Source organism: Chiloscyllium plagiosum, chromosome 4 (genome assembly GCF_004010195.1).
Source record: "Chiloscyllium plagiosum isolate BGI_BamShark_2017 chromosome 4, ASM401019v2, whole genome shotgun sequence".
In the NCBI taxonomy this organism is placed as follows: domain Eukaryota; kingdom Metazoa; phylum Chordata; class Chondrichthyes; order Orectolobiformes; family Hemiscylliidae; genus Chiloscyllium; species Chiloscyllium plagiosum.
The window spans coordinates 665,769-688,785 of record NC_057713.1 but is presented as its reverse complement, the minus strand read 5'-3'; the positions used below and the strand labels follow the sequence as shown (position 1 = coordinate 688,785).

The 23,017-nt window shown below is 44.7% G+C and overlaps 1 protein-coding gene across 2 annotated transcripts in view; it reads left to right on the top strand.

Annotated features, from left to right (window-relative positions):
* Window positions 1-23,017, top strand: part of agap3 (ArfGAP with GTPase domain, ankyrin repeat and PH domain 3) — a 660,759-nt gene that overhangs the window by 395,138 nt on the left and 242,604 nt on the right. For both annotated transcript variants that reach the window (XM_043687549.1, XM_043687548.1), the window contains exons 4-6: window positions 963-1,048; window positions 15,126-15,267; window positions 19,751-19,885. In XM_043687549.1, coding sequence (XP_043543484.1) covers window positions 963-1,048; window positions 15,126-15,267; window positions 19,751-19,885 — 363 coding nt within the window. The remainder of the gene's footprint in view (window positions 1-962; window positions 1,049-15,125; window positions 15,268-19,750; window positions 19,886-23,017) is intronic.

Genomic DNA, 23,017 nt, shown 5'->3' with positions numbered 1-23,017 from the left:
CACCCGTAGGAAATTCTTTGCTGTTACCCATGCTATTTCCTAAATTCACTGCTGAACCTGTCACTTTCCTTTGCCTGTTTATGTACTAATACCATACCCAAAACATTATTGCCTCTGTATCAAAATTGAGCCCCAAAATCTGTCACGTCTCACTGGGGTCATTTGCTTCACTATACTGGGGAGTCATCACAGAAGTTAAATATTGTAATCAAACTATGTAAAATTTTGCAATATACCCATCATTCAGGAGTGTGTCAGGCTGTATAGAGCTTCCAAGAAGTATACCTGCATGTGCAGACTATTCCCAGGAGCATGTGCGCCTTGTGAGAGATGGTCTGTGAAGGCTATTTCTGTGAGCAGGTTGGTCTGTGCAGGGTATTCCCAGGAGTGGGTTGGTAGTGTACAGAATATTCTCGGACCTTGCATCTATAAAAATTGGCCAGAGTCTTGTGGACATGCCAAACTTCCACAGCCTCCTGAGAAAGTAGTGGCATTGTTGGTCTATGCAGAGTATTCCTGGAAGCATGTCGGTCTGTGCAGGATATTCCCGGGAGTGTGTCAGTCTGTGCAGAGTATTCCTGGAAGCATGTTGGTTTGTGCAGAGTATTCCCAGTTTTGAGTTAGTCTGTGTTAGGGTTTCCTTGGAGTGTGTTTGTCTGTGCAGAGTATTCCTGGGAGCATGTTGGTCTGTGTAGAGATTTTCCGAGAATGAGTCAATATTTGTAGAATATTCCTTAGGAGTCTTGCAGACTACAGCACTGTGGCTGAGGGTTATCTAAGCATGAAACTCCTTTCAAGAGCAGTTTGAGAGGGGCAACAAATGCTGGCTCATGCTAGCAGCATGCACAACCCATGAAAGAATAAAAGTCCTGAAGTGGGACTTGAATTACCAAACTTCTGACTGAGAGGAATGCATACTAGCCACTGAACCACAGCCTTGAGTAGTGTTTTTTATATTACAGGTGGCCGTTTTAAGAAGGAGATTGTAGTTGATGGACAGAGCTATCTCCTGCTTATCCGGGATGAGGGAGGACCTCCGGAAGTGCAGGTAAGCAATGGCACTCCAGCCACTGAGCTCCACAACATGACTCAAGGTTTCCAGTCACAGCCAGCTGTACACTCACCAGCATCTCCCAGATCATGTCTGCTCCCATAGAGGTGAGCTGTTCAGCACTGGACCCTGGGTGTAAATGCTGCAAAATTATGTACTTGAGCTCTCTGTTTTATGTTTCTTTGAAAAGAAGGCATCTGGTTTTGATAGAGCAGAAAACATTTCCTACTGATGATGGGCTCAGTAACTAGAAGTTATAGTTTTCAAATCAATGGAGAAAGATTGAAAGGGCAGCTGAAGAGAAATCTTGCCACTTGGAGAGTTTCTGGGATCTGGAAACTGATCCCATCAACAAGTTTAAAAGGGAGTTGGAAAGGACCTGAGGATGATGAACTTGCAGTGTCATGGTCAAATAACAGGGTTAGAGGATTAACAAGCCTGCTCTTTCAAAGAGGAGCACAGGAGGCCGAATGTCCATGTCAGTATTTTCTCTTGACAGTGCAGTACTCCTGTGTGAGTATGTTCTTACAGTGCAGCATCTCCTTGGTGCTCCTTTTGAGCACAGCCTCGATTCTGTGCATCGGATGTTGAGGTTAGTTTGCAGTTTTGTACTATTTAATCAGAGATGAGCATGTTGCCAATTGCACGACAACTGAGTCAAGATGTGTGGAGGATATGGATGGCTGGCCTTTGGATTATCACCAGACTTGCCAGCAATTTACCCAAAGTTAAATGGCTCAATTGATAATTAATGAGCATTTTCAAGGATGGGGGGATCATATGGGTGGGAAGTATAGTCATGGTAATGTCACTGGATAAGTAATCCAGAATTGAGAGTGTGTTGCTGGGAAAAGCACAGCAGGTCAGGCAGCATCCGAGGAGCAGGAGAATCGATGTTTCAGGCATAAGCCCTTCATCAGGAATGAAGCTTGTGGCCAGGACTGAGAGATAAATGGGAGGGGGCTGGAAGGAGAAGTTGTTGAGGGTGAGGACCGGTTCAGCCAGGCGGATGAGGGTGTCAGTGAAAGGGTTCTTGTTGAGATGGCGTAAGATGAAGAACCATCAAACCACTATATCCCAAAGACCTCACCTCCCATCACCAATTCATCATCCCCCAGAGACCTCACCTCCCATCACCAAACCATCATCCCCCAGAGACCTTACCTCCCATCACCAAACCATCATCTTGCAGAGACCTCACCTCCCATCACAAAACGATCATCTCGCAGACCATCCACAACTTCATCACCTCTCATCCGCCTGGCTGAACTGGTCCTCACCCTCAACAACTTCTCCTTCCAATCTTCCCACTTCCTCCAAACCAAAGGGGCAGTCATGGGATCCAGCTATACCTGTCTGTTTGTCGGATATGTGGAACAGTCCATCTTCTGCAGCTACACCGGTACCACCTCCCATCTGTTCTTCTGCTACATCGACGGCAGTACCGGCCCGACCTCGTGCGTCCATGAGGAGGTTGTGCAGTTCACCAACTTTACCAACACCTTCCGCCCCCACCTCAAATTCACCTAGACCCATTTTGGACACCTCCCTCCCCTTCCTGGACCTCTCCACCACCGTCTCCGGTGACCGACTAACCACAGACATCTACTACAAGCCCACTAACTCCCACCGCTACCTGGATAACACTTCCTCCCAGCCTACCTCCTGTAAAAATGCTGTCTCTTATTCCCAATTCCTCCGCCTCAACTGCATCTGTTCCCAGGATGACCAGTTCTACCTCAGAAAGTCCCAGATGGCCGCCTCCTTCCATTCCCTTCCCACGTTGTAGATTGTGGTCTCCTCCACTTCACACAACACTGCCCTTGAACTCCATCCCTCCCAACCCAACAAGGACAGAACCTGCCCTGGTCTTCGCCTTCCACCCCACCAACTTCCCCTACAATGCATCATCTTCCTCCACTTCCGCCACCTCCAAACAGATCCCACCAACAAAGATATATTTCCCTCCCTAACACTATCAGCATTCCGGAGAGACCATTTTCTCTGTGACTCCCTCGCTAAGTCCATGCCACCCACCAGCCCTCACCCCAATCCTGGCACCTTTCCCTGCCACTGCAGGAAGTGCAAAACCTGTACCCACACCACTCCCCTCACCGCTGTCCAAGGCCCCAAGGGATCCTTCCACATCTGTCAGAAATTTACCTATACCTCTACCAATGTTACCTACTGCATCCGTTGCACCCGGTGTGATCTCCTCCACATCAGGGAGACAGGGCACCTTCCTGCAGATCATTTCAGAGAGTATCTGTGGGACACCTGCACCCACCAACCCCACCGCCCCGTGGCTGAACACTTCAACTCCCTCTCCCACTCCATCGAGGACATGCAGGTCCTGGGCCTCCTCCACCACCAAACGTCGGTTCTTCTCCTCCTCACATGCTGCCTGACCTGCTGAGCTTTCCTAGGAACACACTCTCGACTCTGATCTCCAGCATCTGCAGTCCTCACTTCCTCCTAAGGAATCCAGTGACGCAGTTGATGCCCTGGGAACCTAGGCTCGAAATGCACCATGACGGTTGGTGAAATTTGAATTCAAATTTTTTTTAAAAATCTGGAATTAACCATTTTAATGATGACCATGTAACCATTGTCAATTGTCGTAAGGGAAGGAACTCTGCCGTCCTTATTTGGTCTGGCCTAAATATGACTCCAGGCCCACAACAATGTGGCTGACTCTGAGCTGCCCTCTGAAATGGTTTGACAAGGCATTCAGGTGTATCAAACTGCTACAAAGTTAGGCCACCTTTGGAATACTGCATGCAATTCTGGTCTCCTTCCTATTGGAAGGATGTTGTGAAACTTGAAAGGGTTCAGAAAAAATTTACAAGGATGTTGCCAGGGTTGGAGAATTTAAGCTATAGGGAGAGGTTGAACAGGCTGGGGCTGTTTTCCCTGGAGCATCGGAGGCTAAGGGGTGACCTCATAGAGGTTTATAAAATCATGAAGTATATTGATAGGGTAAATAGACAAGGTCTTTTCCCTATGGTGGGGGAGTCCAGAACTAGAAGGCATAGGGTTAGTATGAGAGGGAAAAAGTATAAAAGAGACCTAAGAGGCAATCTTTAGAACATAGAACAATACAGTGCAGATCAGGCCCTTCAGCCCTGTATGTTGTGCTGACCTGTGAACTAATCTAAGCTCATCCCCTACAATATCCCATCATAGCCATGTGCTCATCCAAGGATCGTTTAAATCTCCCTAATGTGGCTGAGTTAACTCCATTGGCAGGCAGGGTATTCCACGCTCTTACCACTCTCTGAGTAAAGAACCTGCCTCTGACATCTGTCTTAAATCTATCACCCCTCAATTTGTAGTTATGCCTCCTCGTACAAGTTGACATCATCATCCTAGGAAAAAGACTTTCACTGTCTACCCTATCTAATCCTCTGATCATCTTGTATGTCTCTATCAAATCCCCTCTTAACCTTCTTCTTTCCAATGAGAACAGACCCAAGTCTCTCAGCCTTTCCTCATAAGACCTTCCCTCCAGACCAGGCAAATCTTGGTAAATCTTCTCTGCACCTTTTCCAATGCTTCCACATCCTTCCTGTAATAGGGCGACAAGAACTGTACGCAATATTCCAAGTGTGGCTGCAGTGGCGTTTTGTATAGTTACAGCATGATACTGCGGTTCCGGAACTCGATTCCTCTACCAATAAAACCTAACACACCGTATGCCTTCTTAACAGCACTATCAACCTGGGTGGCAACTTTCAGGCATCTATGTACATGGACTCCAAGATCCCTCTGCACATCCAGACTACCAAGAATCTTTCCATTGACCCAGTACTCTGCCTTCCTGTTATTCTTCCCAAAGTGCATCACCTCACATTTAGCTGCATTGAGCTCCATTTGGCACTTGTCAGCCCAATTTCTGCAGTTTATCCAAGTCCCCCTGCAACCTGCAACATGCTTCCACACTGTCCACCACTCCACCGACTTTAGTGTCTTATGCAAATTTACTAATCCATGCACCTATGCCTGCGTCCAAGTCGTTCATAAAAATGCTGTGGTTCTGTTCGCCGAGCTGGAAGTTTTTGTTGCGAATGTTTCGTCCCCTGGCTAGGCGACATCATCAGTGCTTAGGAGCCTCCTGGGAAGCGCTTGTTTGGGTTGGTTGGTCCAGGTGTCCCAGAGGTGTTCTCTGAAACGTTCCTCTGGGACACCCGGACCAACCAACCCAACCACCCCGTGGCTCAACACTTCAACTCTCCCTCCCACTCCACCAAGGACATGCAGGTCCTTGGACTCCTCCATCGCCAGACCATAGCAACACGATGGCTGGAGGAAGAGCGCCTCATCTTCCGCCTAGGAACCCTCCAACCACAAGGGATGAACTCAGATTTCTCCAGTTTCCTCATTTCCCCTCCCCCTACCTTGTCTCAGTCCCAACCCTCGAACTCAGCACCACCTTCCTAACCTGCAATCTTCTTCCTGACCTCTCCGCCCCCACCCCCACTCCGGCCTATCACCCTCACCTTAACCTCCTTCCACCAATCGCATTTCCAACGCCCCTCCTCCCTACCTTTTATCTTAGCCTGCTTGGCACACTTTCCTCATTCCTGAAGAAGGGCTCATGCCCGAAACGTCGATTCTCCTGCTCCTTGGATGCTGCCTGACCTGCTGCGCTTTTCCAGCAACACATTTTCAGCTATTTTCCATCAATCACCACTCTTTGCCTTCTTACAGAAAGCTAATTTCTAATCCAAACTGCTAAATCACCCTCAATCTCATGCCTCTGCATTTTCTCCAACTGCCTACCATGTAGAACCTTATCAAAGGCTTTACTGAAGTCCATGTACACCACGTCAACTGCCCTACCCTCATCCACGTGCTTGATCACCTTCTCAAAAAAGTCAGTGAGGTTTGTGAGACATGACCTGCCCTTGACAAAACCATGTTGACTCTCTGCAATCAAATTGTTGCTTGCTAGATGATTATAAATCCTATATCTTATAATCCTTTCCAAAACCTTTCCTACAACAGACGTAAGGCTCACTAGTCAATAAGTGTCATTAGTGTCCCATCCAAGTACATCTACAGGAGGTGCACCCAACTCTCGCTCCTCCAAGACCATGTTAGGAAACTGAAGCAGGAGCTGGATGAACTTCGGATCATTCGGGAGGCAGAGGCTGTGTTAGATAAGAGTTACAGGGAAGCAGATACTCCTAGGCACGAAGAAAGTTGGGTAAATGTTTAAAGGGGAAAAAACAGTCAGTGGAGGGAGTCCCCTGCGGTCGTTCCCCTGAAAAACAAGTATACCGTTTTGGATACTGTTGGTGGGATGACTTACCAGGGATATGCAGTGGGGTACAGGTCTCCGGCGCAGAGTCTGTCCCTGTTGCACAGCAGGGAAGGAGGGAAAGGAGAGTGTTAGTCACTGGGGACTCAGTAGTTAGAGGGTTGGATAGAAGGTTTGTTGGGAATGAACGAGACTCACGGTTGGTGTGTTGCCTCCCAGGTGCTATTCCTTTTCATACAGAGGGTGGTGTGTGCATGGAATGAGCTGCCAGAGGATGTGGTGGAGGCTGGTACAATTACAACATTTAAAAGGCATCTGGATGGTATATGAATAAGAAGAATTTGGAGGGATATGGGCCGTTGGGAATATCTGGTCGGCATGGACAAGTTAGACCAAAGGGTCTGTTTCCATTTTGTACATCTGTATGACTCTGACTCTAAAATAAATGAAACTGGACAGGTTAGCTGGAATCAACCTAGGCACTGGAAATAGCAACAGTAAACTCAGCCCTCTCAACCTCTGCAAAATCCTCCTTACTAACATCTGGAGGCTAATATCAAAACTGGGAGAGCTGTTGCACAGACTGGTCAAACAACAGTCTGGCATAGTGATGCTCATGAAATCATATCTTACCAATAATGTCCCAGGCACCATCATCACCATCCCTAGATGTGTCCTGTCTCACTCACAGGACAGACCCAGCACATGTTGAAGAGCAGTAGCTTCCAGTTAGGAGGGACTTGCCTTGGGAGTCCTAAACATTGTCTTTGAAACCCATGATGTCTCACTGCATCAGGTTAAACACGGACAAGGAAATTTCCTTTTGGTTATCGGGTACCACTGTGCCTCAGCTAGTAGATCCTTGTTTCTGTAGTGTATCTGAGAAATTACTTGTGCCTTCTTCTGTGAAGGTGAGTGGATGAAGTTTAGTGCAGGAAAGGATGACGTTTTGGTTGGATAATTGAGGAGAAACAAAGTCCTCTTTGCTCAGGTGCCCTTTGAGAATTATATCCTTAATTTTATTATTTGACAGTGCAGCACTCCATCTTAAATACATTCCATAGTATTTTTTAGATTCAGAAAACTGTTACAAAAGCATGTGGGGTCCTGGATTTTATAAATTGAGTCATAGAGTATAAAATCAAGGAAGTTGTAATAAACCTTTAACTGCAATTGGCTGAGTGACAGGAGATGGATGTTTTTCAGGCTGAAGGAAGGTTTGTAGTGGAGTTCCCTCAGGGTCATTGTTGGGAACCTTACTTCTCCTACTGTAAATTTAATTATCTAGATCTTGGTATACATGGTATTATTTCAAAATTTGTGGATGATTCAAAATAAGGACACATTGTAAACTGTGGGGAGGTTAGTATCCAATTTCCAAAGGACATAGTCAAATTGGTGGAATAGGCAGATACATCACAAGTGAAGTTCAATGTGGAGAAATGTGAGGTGATTCATTTTTGTAGGAAGAAGATTAATATGGATAACAAGGGACGGGCAATGCATGTTGGCCCACCCAGCGAAGCCCACATCCCATGAATGTATAAAAGATGACAACATAAAAATACAGGGTACAAATCTAAAGAAGGTGCTGAAGCAAAAGAACATGGCTGTATATTTGTTATTAAAGATAGCAGAACAGGGTTGAGAGTGCTGTTAATAAAGTAACAGGATCTTTGGCAGAGAGTATAAGAATGAGGAGGCAATGTTGAACTTGTATAAGGCAGTAGTTTAGCTTCAGCTACAGAGTACTATGTCCAGTTCTGGATGCTACACTTTAGGAAGAATGTCAAAACATTGGAGAGAGTACAAAAAATGTTCATAAGCATGGTTCATAAGCAGGGATGGAAAAATTCGGTAATGATGATAAATTGACCATAAGAAGTAGGCCATTCAGCCCATTGAGCTTGCTCGGCCATTCAATAAAACCATGACTGATCTGACAATCCTAAACTCCACTTTCCTGCCTTCTCTAAAACACCCTTGATGTCCTTAATGATTAAAAACATTGTCTATTTCAGCCTTGAATATACTTAACAACCCATCTTCTATAGCCCTCTGTAATGGAGAATCCCACTACCCAAGGAGAGAAAAAAATTCCTACTCATCTAATTGTTAAGTAGACAATCCTTTATTCTGAGATTATGACCTCTAGTCCGAGACTCACCCCACAGGGAGAAATATTTCTCCACACCTGTTAAGTCTCTAAAAATATTATAAGTTTCAATAACGTCTCTTCCCATTTTTTTAAACTCCAACCAGTGCAAACCTAAGCTACTGAACTTTCTGAACAAAATCTCTCCATACCAAGATCAACCCAGTGAACCTTTTCCGATTGTCTCCAATGCCAATATATCTATCCTTATAAAAGGCGACCTAGACTGTTCATAGAATTCGAGGAGAAAGTGAGGTCTGCAGACGCTGGAGATCAAAGCTGAAACTTTATTGCTGGAACAGCACAGCAGGTCAGGCAGCATCTAGGGAACAGGAGATTCGACGTTTCGGGCACATGCCCTTCTTCAGGAATCATAGAATTCCAACTGTGTTCTGCCTGGTGCCTTGTAATGTTTTAGCAAGACCTCCCTACTTTTATACTCCATTCTCCTTTAAATAAAGACCACATTCCATTTGCCTTCGCTATTGCCCTGCTGAACATGGATACTACCTTTTTGTGATGCATGTACAAAGACACCAAAGTCTCTCTGTACTGCAGTTTTCTGCCATCTTTCCCCATTTAAATAATAATCAGCTCCTCTGTTTTTCCTGCCAAAGTGCATAACTTTGCATTTTCCCAAATTATATTCCACCTGCCAAGCTTTTAACCTATTTACTTAACCCATCTGTATCACTCTGTTGACATTTTGTGTCATCCTCACCACTTGCCTTCCCACCTATTTCTGTGACATAGAATCATAGAGTCATAGAGATGTACAGCACTTAAACAGACCCTTCAGTCCAACTCGTCCATGTCAACCAGATATCCCAACCTAATCTAGTCCCACCTGCCAGCACCTGGCCCATATCCCTGCAAACCCTCCCTATTCATTTACCCATCCAGATGCCTTTTAAATGTTGTAATTGTACGAGCCTCCATCACTTCCTCTGGCAGCTCATTCCATACACGCACCACTCTTTGTGTGAAAAAGTTCCTCCTTAGGTCTCTTTTATATCATCCCCTCTCACCCTAAACCTATACACTCTAGTTCTGGACTTGCCCCACCCCTGGGAAAACCCTTTGTCTATCCTATCCATGCCCCTCATGATTTAATAAATCTTTATAAGGTCACCCTTCAGCCTGTGATGCTCCAGGAAAACAGCCCCAGCCTATTCAACCTCTCCCTGTAGCTCAAATCCTCCAACACTGGCAACATCCTTGTAAACCTTTTTAAGATTCACAACATCCTTCCTAGGAAGGAGACCAGAATTGCACGCAATATTCCATAAGTGGCCTACCCAACACCTTGTACAGCTGCAACATGACCTTCCAACTGCTATAGTCAATACTCTGACCTATAAAGGAAAGCATACCAAACACCTTCACTATCCTATCTACCGGCAACTCCACTTTCAAAGAACTATGAACCTGCACTCCGAGGTCTCTTTGTTCAGCAACACTCCCTTGGACCTTACCATTAAGTGTATTTGCTTTCCCAAAGTGCTAAGATTTGCTTTCCCAAAGTGCAGCATCTCACATTTATTTGAAGTAAAGTCCATCTGCCACTCTTCAGACCATTGGCCCATCTGTCATCGCAAACTAGGCTATAGTACACTCATTTACCCTATCCAGGTTATTAATATGTACGTAAATAATTGTGGGCCCGGCACTGATCCCTGTAGAACACCACTAGCTACAGGTTATCACCCTGAGAAACGTCCCCTTATCCCAATTCTCTATCTTCTATTACAAAGGAGCATTAGAATAAGGAGCGAGAGCAGGCAATTCAACCCTTCAAGTCTAGAGTGGTGCTGGAAAAGCACAGCAGGTCAGGCAGCATCCGAGGAGCAGGAAAATCGACATTTCAGGGAAAAGCCCTTCATCAGGGTGTCTGCAGAGTGGAGAGATAAATGAGAGGGAGGTGGGGAGAAAGTATTATTGAGTACAAAAGGTGAATTGGAGTGGGGATGGAGGTGATAGGTCAGAGAGGAGGGTAGAGTGGATAGGCAAGTAGGACAGGTCATGGGGACGGTACTGAGCTGGAAAGTTGGAGCTGGGGTGAGGTGGGAGAAGGGGAAGTGAGGAAACTGGTGAAATTCACATTGATGCTATGGGGTTGAAGTGTTCCGAGGTGGAAGATGAGGCATTCTTCCTCCAGGCGTCGGGTAGTGAAGGAGCGGCGGTGGAGGAGGCCCAGGACCTGTATGTCCTCGGCAGAGTGGGAGGGGGAGTTGAACTGTTGGGCCACGGGGCAGTGTGGTTGATTGGTGCGGGTGTCCCAGAGATGTTCCCTAAAGCACTCTGATAGGAAGCGTCCAGTCTCCCCAATGTAGAGGAGACCGCATCGGGAGCAACGGATACAATAAATGACGTTGGTGGATGTGCAGGTAAAACTTTGATGGATGTGGAAGGCTCATTTGGGGCCATGGATAGAGGTGAGGGAGGAGGTGTGGGTGCAGGTTTTGCAATTCCTGTGGTGGCAGGTGAGGGTGCCAGGAAGGGAGGGTGGGTTGTGGGGAGGTGGACCTGACCAGGTAGTCACGGAGGGAACGGTCTTTGCGGAAAGGGATGGGGAGGGAACTACATTCCTGGTGGTGGGGTCCGTTTGGAGATGACGGAAATGTCTTCGGATGATGTGGTTTATGCGAAGGTTGGGAGGGTGGAAGGTGAGTACCAGGGGGGGTTCTGTCCTTGTTATGGTTGGAGGGGTAGGGTTTGAGGGCGGAGGTGTGGGATGTGGACAAGATGCGTTGGAGGGCATCTTTAACCACGTGGGAAGGGAAATTGCGGTCTCTAAAGAGGGAGGCCATCTGGTGTGTTCTGTGGTGGAACTGGTCCTCCTGGGAGCAGATACAACAGAGGAATTGGGAATATGGGATGGCATTTTTGCAGGAGGTAGGATGGGAAGAGGTATAATCCAGGTAGCTATGGGAGTCGGTGGGTTTGTAAAAAAATGTCAGTGTCAAGTCGGTCGTCATTAATGGAGATGGAGAGGTCCAGGAAGGGGAGGGAGGTGTCAGAGATGGTCCAGGTGAATTTAAGGTCGGGGTGGAATGTGTTGGTGAAGTTGATGAATTGCTCAACCTCCTCGCGGGAGCACGAGGTGGCACCGATGCAGTAATCCACGTAGCGGAGGAAGAGGTGGGGAGTGGTGCCGGTGTAACTACGGAAGATGGACTGTTCTACGTAGCCAACAAAGAGACAGGCATAGCTGGGGCCCATACGGGCGCCCACAACTACCCCTTTGGTGCGGAGGAAGTGGGAGGATTCGAAGGAGATATTGTTAAGGGTGAGGACCAGTGAGAGTGTCAGTGGAAAGGTACTGTTGGGGATGTCAGGAGAGGAAGAAACGGAGGGCTTGGAGGCCCTGGTCATGGCAGATGGAAGTGTAGAGGAATTAGATATCCATGGTGAAGATGAACCCTTCAAGCCTGCTCATGGCTGATCTTAAATTGGTCTCAAACTCTACACTCTCGCATGCTCCACATAGCCCTTTATCCCATACGTATTCATTTCTTGAATCTATTGATTGATTCTGCCTCCACTACACTCTGGGGTAGTGAGTTCCACAGATTCACAACCCTCATCTCAGTTTTGAACCTCCTCTCACTCTATATCTATAAACTCTTGTTAGAGACTGTCCCATAAGGGAGGACATCTGTGCAATGTAGACCTTATCAATCCCCTTTAACATTTAATATACCTCAATCAATTCCCCCCACCACTCCATTCTTCTGAACTCCTGCAAGTACAAGCTCAAGCTATTCAACTGCTCCTAAGACAACAGCCCTTTCACCCTCGGATCACCCTGGTGACCCTCCTCTGAACTGCCTGCAGTGCCACTACACCTTTCCTCATGTAAGGGGACCAAAACTGGACACAATACTCTAAGTGTGATCTCACTAATGCCTTATATAATTGTAACAGTACGTCTTTGCTTCTATAATCCAGCTTTTTTTGCAATAAATGCCATGATTCTATTTGCTTATCTTATATGCAATACTTGCATAACCACTTTCTGCAATTCATGCACAAGGACTCCGAGATCCCTCTGCATTGATGCACTTTGAATCTGCTTCCCATTTAAATAATAATTTGTTCTTTATTTTTCTGGCCAAAATGGACAACATTGCACTTACCCACATTAAACTCCATCTGCCAGATTCTGGCCCATTCTGCTCGCTCATCAATATCCCTCTGTAAACTCTTTATTGCCCGAAACGTTGATTTTCCTGCTCCTCGGATGCTGCCTGACCTGCTGTGCTTTTCCAGCACCACTCTGATCTAAACCCATTTCTTCATCACATCCTGCTTTTCCACCTATCTTCGTATCATCAAATGTTGATAGGTTACAATCTGTCTCTGCAGATTATTTATGTAGATTGTAAATAGTTGAGGTCTGAGAACAGAACCCTGTGGCACCCCACTAGTTACAGTTTGAGCAGAGTAGGACCCATTTATCCTGACCTTCTACTTTGTATCAGTCAGCTAATCCTCTATCCAAGCCAATAGATTTTGGATTAGATTAGATTTCCTAGAGTGTGGAAACAGGCCCTTCGGCCCAACAAGTCCACACCGCCCCTCCGAAGAGTAACCCACCTGGACCCATTTCCCTTTGACGAATGCGCCTAACACTATGGGCAATTTAGCATGGCCAATCTACTTAACCTGCACATCTTTAGACTGTGGGAGGAAACCAGAGCACCCGGAGGAAACCCACGCAGACACGGGGACAATGTGCAAACTCCACACAGACAGTTGCCTGAGGCTGTAATTGAACCCGGGTTCCTGGCGCTGTGGGGCTGCAGTGCTAACCACTGAGCCATCGTGCCACCCAATACTTTACCCTTAACACCCTGGGATCTAACCTTCTGGATCAGTCTTTTATGCGGCATCTCATCAAATGCCTTGTGGAAGTCTACGTATACCATATCTACCGGGTCCCCACTATCTACCTTGTTCTTTACATCCTCAAAAAACACCAGCAAGTTTGTCAAGCACAACTTACTCTACATGGAATCAGGCTGATGCTGGTGATTTGGGTTTTGTTAAAAATACGGAGTAGGCCACAGGACAGAGCTGAGGAGAAACTTCTTCACCCAGAGAGTGGTGGCTGTGTGGAATGCTTTGCCCCAGAGGTCAGTGAAGGCCCAGTCTCTGGATTCATTTAAGAAAGAGTTGGATAGAGCTCTCAAGAATAGTGGAATCAAGGGTTATGGAGATAAGGCAGGAACAGGATACTGATTAAGGATGATCAGCCATGATCATATTGAATGGTGGTGCAGGCTCGAAGGGCAGAATGGCCTACTCCTGCATCTATTGTCTATTGTTATCTCTTCCTTATGATTGACCCCAGCAACTTGCCCACTATAGAGGTCAAACGAACTGGTCTGTAGTTTTCCACCTTTTGCCTAGGTCCTTTTTTGAACAAGGGTGTCACATTAGCATGTTGCCAATCCCCTGGTACCTTGCCACAATCCATGGAATTTTGGAATATGATAACTGATGCATTCACTATCCCTGCTGCCACTACCTTTAATACAGTAGGGTGCAGACCATCCGGCCCCGAAGACTTATCTAACTATAATCTCATGAGTTTACTGAATACCTTCTCCCTAGATATGGTAGTTTCACCAAGTTCCTCTGTGTTAACTGCAGTTTTTGGGAATAAATTATTATCTTTCAGTGTGAAAACAGAGACAAAATATTGGTTTAGTGCCTCTGCCATTTCTGAGATTCCCATTGTTACCCTGTCATTTTTGTCCTCTAAAAGGCCAACATTTGCTTTCACTGTTCTCTTCATTTTTATGTACTTTATACTTTTGGTACCAGCAATGATGTCTTCAGCTAGTTACCTTTCATAGTTCATCTTAGCTCATTTGATTTTGTTTTTAGTAGTCCTTTGTTGACATATAAAGTTCTTTCAATCCTCCAAAGTGCTGTTAACTTTTGCAGTGTGATATGCCTGAGGTTTTGCATCATAGGGTCATAGACTCCTGATAGTGTAGAAGGTGGCCATTCGGCCCATTGAGTCCACACTGATCATCCTAAGAGCATCGCACCCAGACATCCCACTCCCAAACCAATCTCTGTAACCATGCATTTCCTATAGCTAATCCACTTAATCTGCACATTCCTGGACACTTACGGGTAATTTAGCAAGACCAATCCACCTAACCTGTACAACTTTGAACTGTGGGAGAAAGCCCAAGCAGACACAGGCAGAATATGCAAACTCCACACAAGACAGTCGCCCGAAGGTGGAATTGAACCCAGGTCTCTGGCGTTGTGAGGTAGCAGTGCTAACCACTTAGCCTTTATGTTATCCCTGACTTCCTTGTTAAGCTATGGATGTTTTCATTTCCTCTCAGGAATATACTTTAATTGAAAGGTATTTAGAATTTCTCTAAGCCTTTGCTACTGTCCTTCAGCAATCATGCCCTCGAATATTTTTGCCCTGTCCTCACAGGCCAACTCCTTCCCAGGCCTATATAAGTTAGTTTGGTGAGTACCTATGTTGAAGGATATGGCGAGAAAGTGAGAAGATGGGTGTGAAGGATGTGGGGAGAAGATAAGTTGCTTGTGCGATGAAGAGGAATGGTATCTTTCCATTTGGATCCATCCATTCATGTTCGATTTGTTTGTGTTCCCTGCAGTTCGCAACTTGGGTGGATGCTGTGATCTTTGTCTTCAGTCTTGAGGATGAAATCAGCTTTCAGACAGTTTACAATTATTACATGCGACTCTCCAGTTACCGCAACACAGCCGAGATTCCAATGGTACTTGTGGGGACACAAGGTACGTGAATTGGGCATTGCTTCCGGTAATATCCCAGTTTGTGACTACAGCATGAGTAGAGAAAGAGAGAGAGCACAACTAAAATAAAGTGACATCAGCATAAAAGAAGGGGCAGACTGATGAATAAGTGGGGAGGTGAAAGTGTTCATTTTGTTTCTTTCAATGTATTTAACAGTCTAATGAAAGAATGGTGTGGCAGGGCAGTACCATCCTATAGATTACAAAAATGATAGGTGACTCGATAGTTTAAGGAACAGACAGATATTTTTGTAGTTGCAGATGTGAATCCAGAGCAGTTTGTTATCTTCCTGATGCTAGGGTCGAAGATTTCATTGAGCAGCTGCATAACTTTCCAGAGGGGCAGATAGTTGTGGCCCATAATGGTAGCAGCACTGTAGAAAGGAAGAAGATTGAGGTCCTACAGGCAGAGTGATTAGTAAAGGGATCAAAGATGATGGGGAATGAGAAACATACCAGGCATAACCGAATGCTGGAGCTGACTTGATAAGCCGAATAGCCTAATTCTGAACTATATCTTATGGTCTTATGATCAGAAGCAATTAGTAAGCAAGTTCTCAAGGGTTTTTATGTCTGGATTTCTCTGAGGACCATGCATTCATAAATAAACAAGTAGGTTTAATGCATAGTCCAGGAGGGAAGGCTTTAAATTCCCTGGAAATTTGGACTGATTCTGGGAAACAAGGACAAGCTTCTCATGGGGCAGTTTTTAGTGCTGCTGGGGACGGTTTAAACTAACTTAATGGAAGTCTGTCTGCAAGATGTAGCGAGGAAGGAAGAATTAGGAGGCGCATAAAGAATTGGGAGGTCTACAAAGAGTAAGATATCAGATAGCGTCAGAGAAAGAGGAAGTATAATAAGGTCTAAACTAGAAAAGGAAAATACTTTAGATACTGGAAATCTGAAATAAAAACTAAATTCTGGAAATACTGAGTAGATTTGACCAGAAGTAATGCTAACACATTAACATCATGTTAATAGATTAACTCTGTTTTTTCTTCCACAGATGCTGCAAGACCTGTTGAATCTTTACAACACTATCTGTTTTTTTATTAAACTGCTAATCTAGGTTTACAGCATAGTGTATAAATGCACAAGGTGTGACAATACGTTTAATGAGCTGCAGGCTAATGGGAAATAGCCATATGAGATTATGACAATGTGGTTATAACGGAGATTTAATCCAAAAATAGGGCAAGATTGGATGTTAAAAATTATTGGATTTAAGAAGGTCAAGAAAGATTAGGAAGGAAAGAAAGGAAGAGGGGTAGCAGTATGAATGGCCATGGCTAGTGGGGTACCACAGGGATCGGTGCTAGGACCCCAGCTATTCAGAATTTATATTAATGATTTAGATGAGTGAACTAAATGTAATATCTCTAAGTTTGAGAATTACAGAAAGCTGGGTGGAAGGGTAAGCTGTGAATAAGATGCAGAGAATATACAGAGTGGTTTGGACAGGCTGAGGGAGTGGGCAAATGCATGTTTTCGGGAAGGAGGTAGATATAGCTCTTGTGGCTAAAGAGATGCAGGGATATGACGTAAGGGCAGGATTGAAATATTGAGCTTCATGATCAGCCATGGATCATATTGAATGGTAAGGCAGACTCAAGGGGTCTGCACACAATATTCCAGATGTAGCCTCGCCATCCTGCTCTCATCTTCTACGTTGCTATGTTTCCATGTAATTAAGGAGCTACTTCTGTGATGGAAAGAAGATGTGAGAGGTCAATGGCAGAATATTAGACCTAGGAAATAATAGAGGTGCCATTATACCATTGTGTTCTATAGACTATCAATGGGTGAGAAAGATATAGAATAACAAATATGCAAGGAAATTATCAAGAAGTATGAATATGCTTGAGTAGAATTAATGGTGAACTTGAATTATCAGCAAAGTACAATATTGTAAAGGGTAGAGAGGGAAAGATGTTCACATATGAAGTTGGGAAAATTTTCATGACGCTTCTGGCCAAAAGTGCATTGTTGGTTCAGTTGACTGCGATGGGCAAGTGCCAAGCAGGAGAATGTTTAGAGAATGCAGATAGTGAGAACTGCAGATGCTGGAAAGTCAGAGTCAATAAAATGTCAAGATGGAAAAATTGCAGCAGGTCAAGCAGAATCAGAGGAGCAGGAGAGTTGACGTTTCGGGCAGGAATCTTCATCAGGCTGAAGGGTCCTGCCCGAAATGTTGACTCCTGCTCCTCTGATGCTGCTTGATCTGCTGTGCTTTTTCCAGTTCCAGTGTTTCGAGAATACTGTTCATAGTGTCATAACATTTAAGCTAGATACAGAAATGAAGGAGCAGTATAAAGGTTCAGACTTAATTGGAGGTGGGCTGTTTTTAGTGGAGTGAACCCACCTGCCTCAGGTAAATTACAATGAGTAATTGACAGGCAATGCTGTAACTGAACACCAGGCTGCCTTTTCCAGGAGTTAGTTTGTATGCAAATGAGCCACTTTCTCACAAGGGGGGAAAAGTAGGGCAAACAAATTCTGGAGTTCTCTAGATAGTGAGAGGGAGTAACATGATGTCCAAAGGAGTGCAGATGTAAGGTGGATAGTACAACTAAGAATTAAGCTCAACAGAGAAATGAAAAGAAATGAGGAGGGAGAAGCACGTTTGACAAAAGAGTTGAAAATTACTGAATAAAAGGGTCGATGAAAGAATGGGTATAAAATTGTCTGAGAAACATAGTAGTGGTGAATGGTTATTTTTCACATGGTAGAATTTTTTATTGAAGTTCCTCAGGGATCAGCTTTAAGTATTTTTTTATTCACTTGTGGGATTTGGGCATCACTGACTGGCCAGCATTTATTGCCCATCCCTAGTAACCCTTGTGAAGGTGGTGGTGAGCTGCTTTCTTGAACTACTGCGGTCCACGTGCTGTAGAGAGACCCGCAACACCCATAGGGTGGGAATTCCAGGATTTGACCAGTGACTGTGAAGGAACTAACTAACTCATAGAAGACTCACAGTTGGGATAAGGGGGATCTTTCAGAATGGTAACCTGTAACTAATGGAAAGCCACAGAGATTGGGACAGGGGGCCACAATTACTTAACAAATATAGTTATGACTTGGATAAGGAAAGTGAATATATTGTAACCAAGTTTGCAATTGGCACAATAATAGGTGTGATAGCAAGTGAGATAGAGAGTCTGCAAAGGGAGACAGTCAGATTAAGTGAGAAGGCAAAAAAAATGTCATGGTAGGTAGAGCATACTATGGGGGAATATGAGATTTTGCACTTTGACAGGAAGAATAGAGAGGGAGTCCTCGTGTAAATCACAAAAAAGCTGACATGCACGTCCAGTGGGTAATAGGGAAGGTAAATGAAAAAAAGAAATGGAAAAGCAGGAAGTCTTGCTAAAACTATACAAGGCACTGGTCAGATCACACTTGGAATATTGTGAACAGTTTTCACTCCCTTATTTAAGGAAAGATTAGACTGGATGGCATTGGATGCATTCCGGAGAATGGTTAATTGCAAAGTCCTCTGCTTTAATGTGGACCTGGTTTACACTGCACAATTTCAGATCACAGAAACCTTGCAAGTATTGTGAAGGCTGAGGGGAATACTGATAAACTTCACTAGCCACAGACAATTGGTACCTACACATGGCAGATAAAATTTAATACAGGGAAGCGTGAACTGATAGATTTGAGCAAGATGAGTAAAGTAAGACAATTCAAAACAAAGAGGGCAGTTCTAAAGGTGGTGCAGGAGCTGAGGGAGCTGTGCACATATTGATGAGCATGGCACTGCTGGTTGAGAGATATGTCATTACAGCACATAGGATTCTGGGCTTTATAACAGGGACAAAGTGGAAGAAGGAAAACTGTTCTGACAAACTTTTAATAAATATTGGTTTAGCTCACCTGGAGTACCATGTCTAATTCTGGGCACCACACTTCAGGAACAATTTAGACAGAATCTGGAATAGATTCACAAGAATGGTGCCAGCAATGAGGAACTTCAGTTATGTAGATAGTTTGGAGAAGTTGGAAGAGTTCTACTTGGAGAAGGATGGTTATGAGGAAATTTGGTCTAGGTGTTCAAAATCATGAGGGGTCTGCACAAGAGTCAATGGGGAGAAACTGTCTCTGTTGGTGAAAGGATCGGGAATGAGAGGGCCCAGATTGAAGATAATTGACAAAATAAACAATTAAATTGCAAGGCAAGTTTTATTTTGCAATGCATACTTGGAATCTGAAATGTATTGCCTGATTATGTGTCATGGAGGCAGATTAAATTAAAAGGTAAATGGATCATTCTTTGAAAGAAGTAAAGTTACAGGGCGTCTTAGAGAATGTGGGAGAATGGACTCATACAGTTGCTCTTGCAAAGTGTTGGTGGGTCATGATGGGCCTAACGATGTAAACCATTCTGTGATTCTATGTTTGTCTTAATCTATTATTTTGTGACTGTTCATTAACCACCTGCAGTTGATTTATTCATTAGATGCAATCAGTGCAACGAACCCTCGGGTTATCGATGATGCTCGAGCACGGAAGCTGTCCAATGACTTGAAGCGATGCACGTACTACGAGACATGTGCTACCTATGGACTGAATGTAGAACGGGTCTTCCAGGATGGTAATGTCACGTTCTGATCTTGTACGTTCCATTGCTGAGGTTCCATTTCAGAAAGCTGTGTCTATAGGCAGGACTCCAGTCAGGAGACATTGCTCCTTTTTCTTCCTTCACTGTTTTTCTTAGATTTTTTTTTGCTCTCAGAATTTATACTTTAGGGACCCGAGGAGACTTTTCCTTGCCTCAAACCTTTAGGTATCCAGGTGAGTGCACATTCTGGAAAACTCACCTACACCTGCCTTGGAACAGTTGAATTAGCAACATCCAAATCAGAACAAACTTTGTGGGCATCCTTCTGGTCACCGCTGACAAAATCAGACTGTGGACACAAAAAGACCTGGTCCTGGCAAACCTAAACCAGCTGGTGGTGAGCGGAGCAACAAAAGGGCAACACCAGCAGAATTGAAATCTTGCTGGAGCAAGAGTGATTGGCCTGAGCAAAGGTTTTGCCACATATGGCTGAATTCCACCAGGGTCATCAAGGAGTTTCCAAAATGAAGATGTTGGTGAGAAGTTATGTCTGCTGGCCAGGATTGGATGCAGACACAGCTGCATTGGTGGGACAGTGCCCAGAATGCCAACAAGGACAAACATTACTGTGGAAATGGCTGAGTAAAGCCTAGACTCGGTTACACATCGATTATGCAGGTCCTTTCATGGGCTTAATGTTCTTAGCCATTGTGGATGCCCATTGAAAATGGTTGAATGTGTATAGAGTTCATTCATCAAACATGGGACAATGTCAGAAAGGGTGTCCGCGTCTTTCGCAATACACGGAATCCTGGAAGTGTTGGTCACAGACAGTAGACCATCATTTACCAGCAGCAAATTCAAGTATTTCCAGAAGTCAAATGGCATTCGGCATATAAGGATAGCTCCATGCCATCCGTTGTCCAATGGCCTGGCAGAAAGACCAACCAAACTTTGAAGGCAGGCTGAAAGGAACCAAACTGCCCTGGTTTCTCTTTGATTATCGTACCTCATGCAACTACAGGGATAGCTCCGGCGGAGTTACTAACGGGAAAAAGACTCGGCGGCAGGTTAAATCTGATCTTCCCGGACCTAGGGAGGAGGGTGAAACAGCATCAGGGACACAAGAGAAACAGTTTACTTCTGATGACAAAGTTTGGTGCCGAAACCACAGGAATGGCCCTGCATGGGTAAGAGGCATGGTTACTATGAGGTCGGGTCCCCGATGTACAAACTTTGGGTCGGTGAGATTGTCCTGAACAAGCACATGGACCACATGAAGGCTGCAGACTCACTAACGGGCAGGAGCAAAATGTATCTGGTCCCTCAGAACAGCCGGAAAGTCTTTCGGAACCTGTGGGTTTTCCCCTCTGTCTGGTGTCGAAGAAACTTCGGAGTCTGAGATGGACCTCTCAAATTTTGAGTAGGGGTATGGGTGGGTTGCGCTTCGGCGGGTCGGTGTGGACTTGTTGGGCCGAAGGGCCTGTTTCCACACTGTAAGTAATCTAATCTAATCTAATCTAATCTAATAAAAAGAAGAGGATGAATTTCTTCCAAGATGCTCCGAGTGCAAGAGGCAGACTATGGTCTGGTACATGCCGTCAGTATCCAAGGCTGAGTCAAAGGAACAGAACTGGTATGAAAACACCCCAGGAGAGGCTACAAGAGAAATAACAGGCCTATATCCCGGACCTCACGAGGGAGGGATGTAGTGATTAAAGCAAGATCAGCCAGGTGGACCTCATAGAATATGATTAAAAATCATACAACGCCAAAATCATATAGTCCATATAATACTTGACATTGTGTGATTTTAAACTATGTGCACCCCAGTCCAACACTGGCTCCTCCTCCTAATAGAATCTGAGTTCCCTGATAGAGGCTGCTAACTTGGGTGAAAAATTGTTTCCTCAACTTTCCTCTAAACCTCATGTCTTTCACCATAAAAATGTCTCTCTTTTTATTTACCCTTCAGCTGAGGGAAACAACTGCTTTCTATCCACCCTGTCTATGCCTCTCATAACCTTATATATCTATATCAGATTTCTGCTAAGACTTGTGTTCCTGAACTTGCCATTTCCCTAGCCAGTTTGTTCCAGTACAGTCACGACACTGGCATCTACCAACCACATGGCAAATTGCCCAGGTATATCGTGTACACAAAAAGCAGAAAAGATAACCCAGCCACTTACTGTCCCATCCATCTTGACTGTTAACTATCCATATTATTAATGATTTACTCAATTTGATAACATCTCTAGCTTTTAACTTTTTTTCTGTTATGTGATGTGATCTTCTACAGTCTTGGCCTTTGACGCTTTCTCTATGCCTTCCCCACACATTCTGGTTATTTTTGTTATTTAAATCCCGACTTTTCTCTGCACCGTTAATGTTTTTGTCACCTTTCCTGCATTTAACTTTTCCTGAATCCCTGTCCAGCTTTGCTGTTTCAGTTTAAAGATGTTTCTCTTGCTCTCATTGTTAGATTTCTCGGCTCACTGAAGCCGACTTACTTTAACTGGTGCTTGTCTCTTGAAGGAACTCTCTCTTTCCTTAGTATTGCTGCTATTGAAACCCCTTTCTCCCATGCAAATCTTTCAGCCACAAATTTCTGCTTCTGTTTGCTCCAATTTCTGTTTTTGAACAACTTCGGTAACAATCCTGAGATTATTCATTCTCAGTTCTACCAATGTCATTGGTTCTGATGTGGATGATGACAACAACTGGATCCTCCCTCTTCCACCCCAAGTTAGGGCCTCCAACCATAAGGAGATATCCCCAGGAGGAGGTGATAGCTAGTGGTATTATCGCTGGACTGTTAACCCACAGACCCAGATAATGTTCTGGGGACTTTGGTTCAAAGCCTACCATGGCAGATGATGGAATTTGACTTCAATAAATATCCAGATGAATTGTCAAGAAAAACCCATATGGTTCACTAATGTCCTTTAGGGAAGTGAAATACCGTATTCCCAATGACCTCTTCCCACCCTACCTCCTGCAAAAATACCATCCTATATTCCCAATTCCTCCGCCTCCGCCGTATCTGCTCCCACGAGGACCAGTTCCACCACAGAACACACCAGATGGCCTCCTTCTTTAGAGACCGCAATTTCCCTTCCCACGTGGTTAAAGATGCCCTCCACCGCATCTCGTCCACATCCC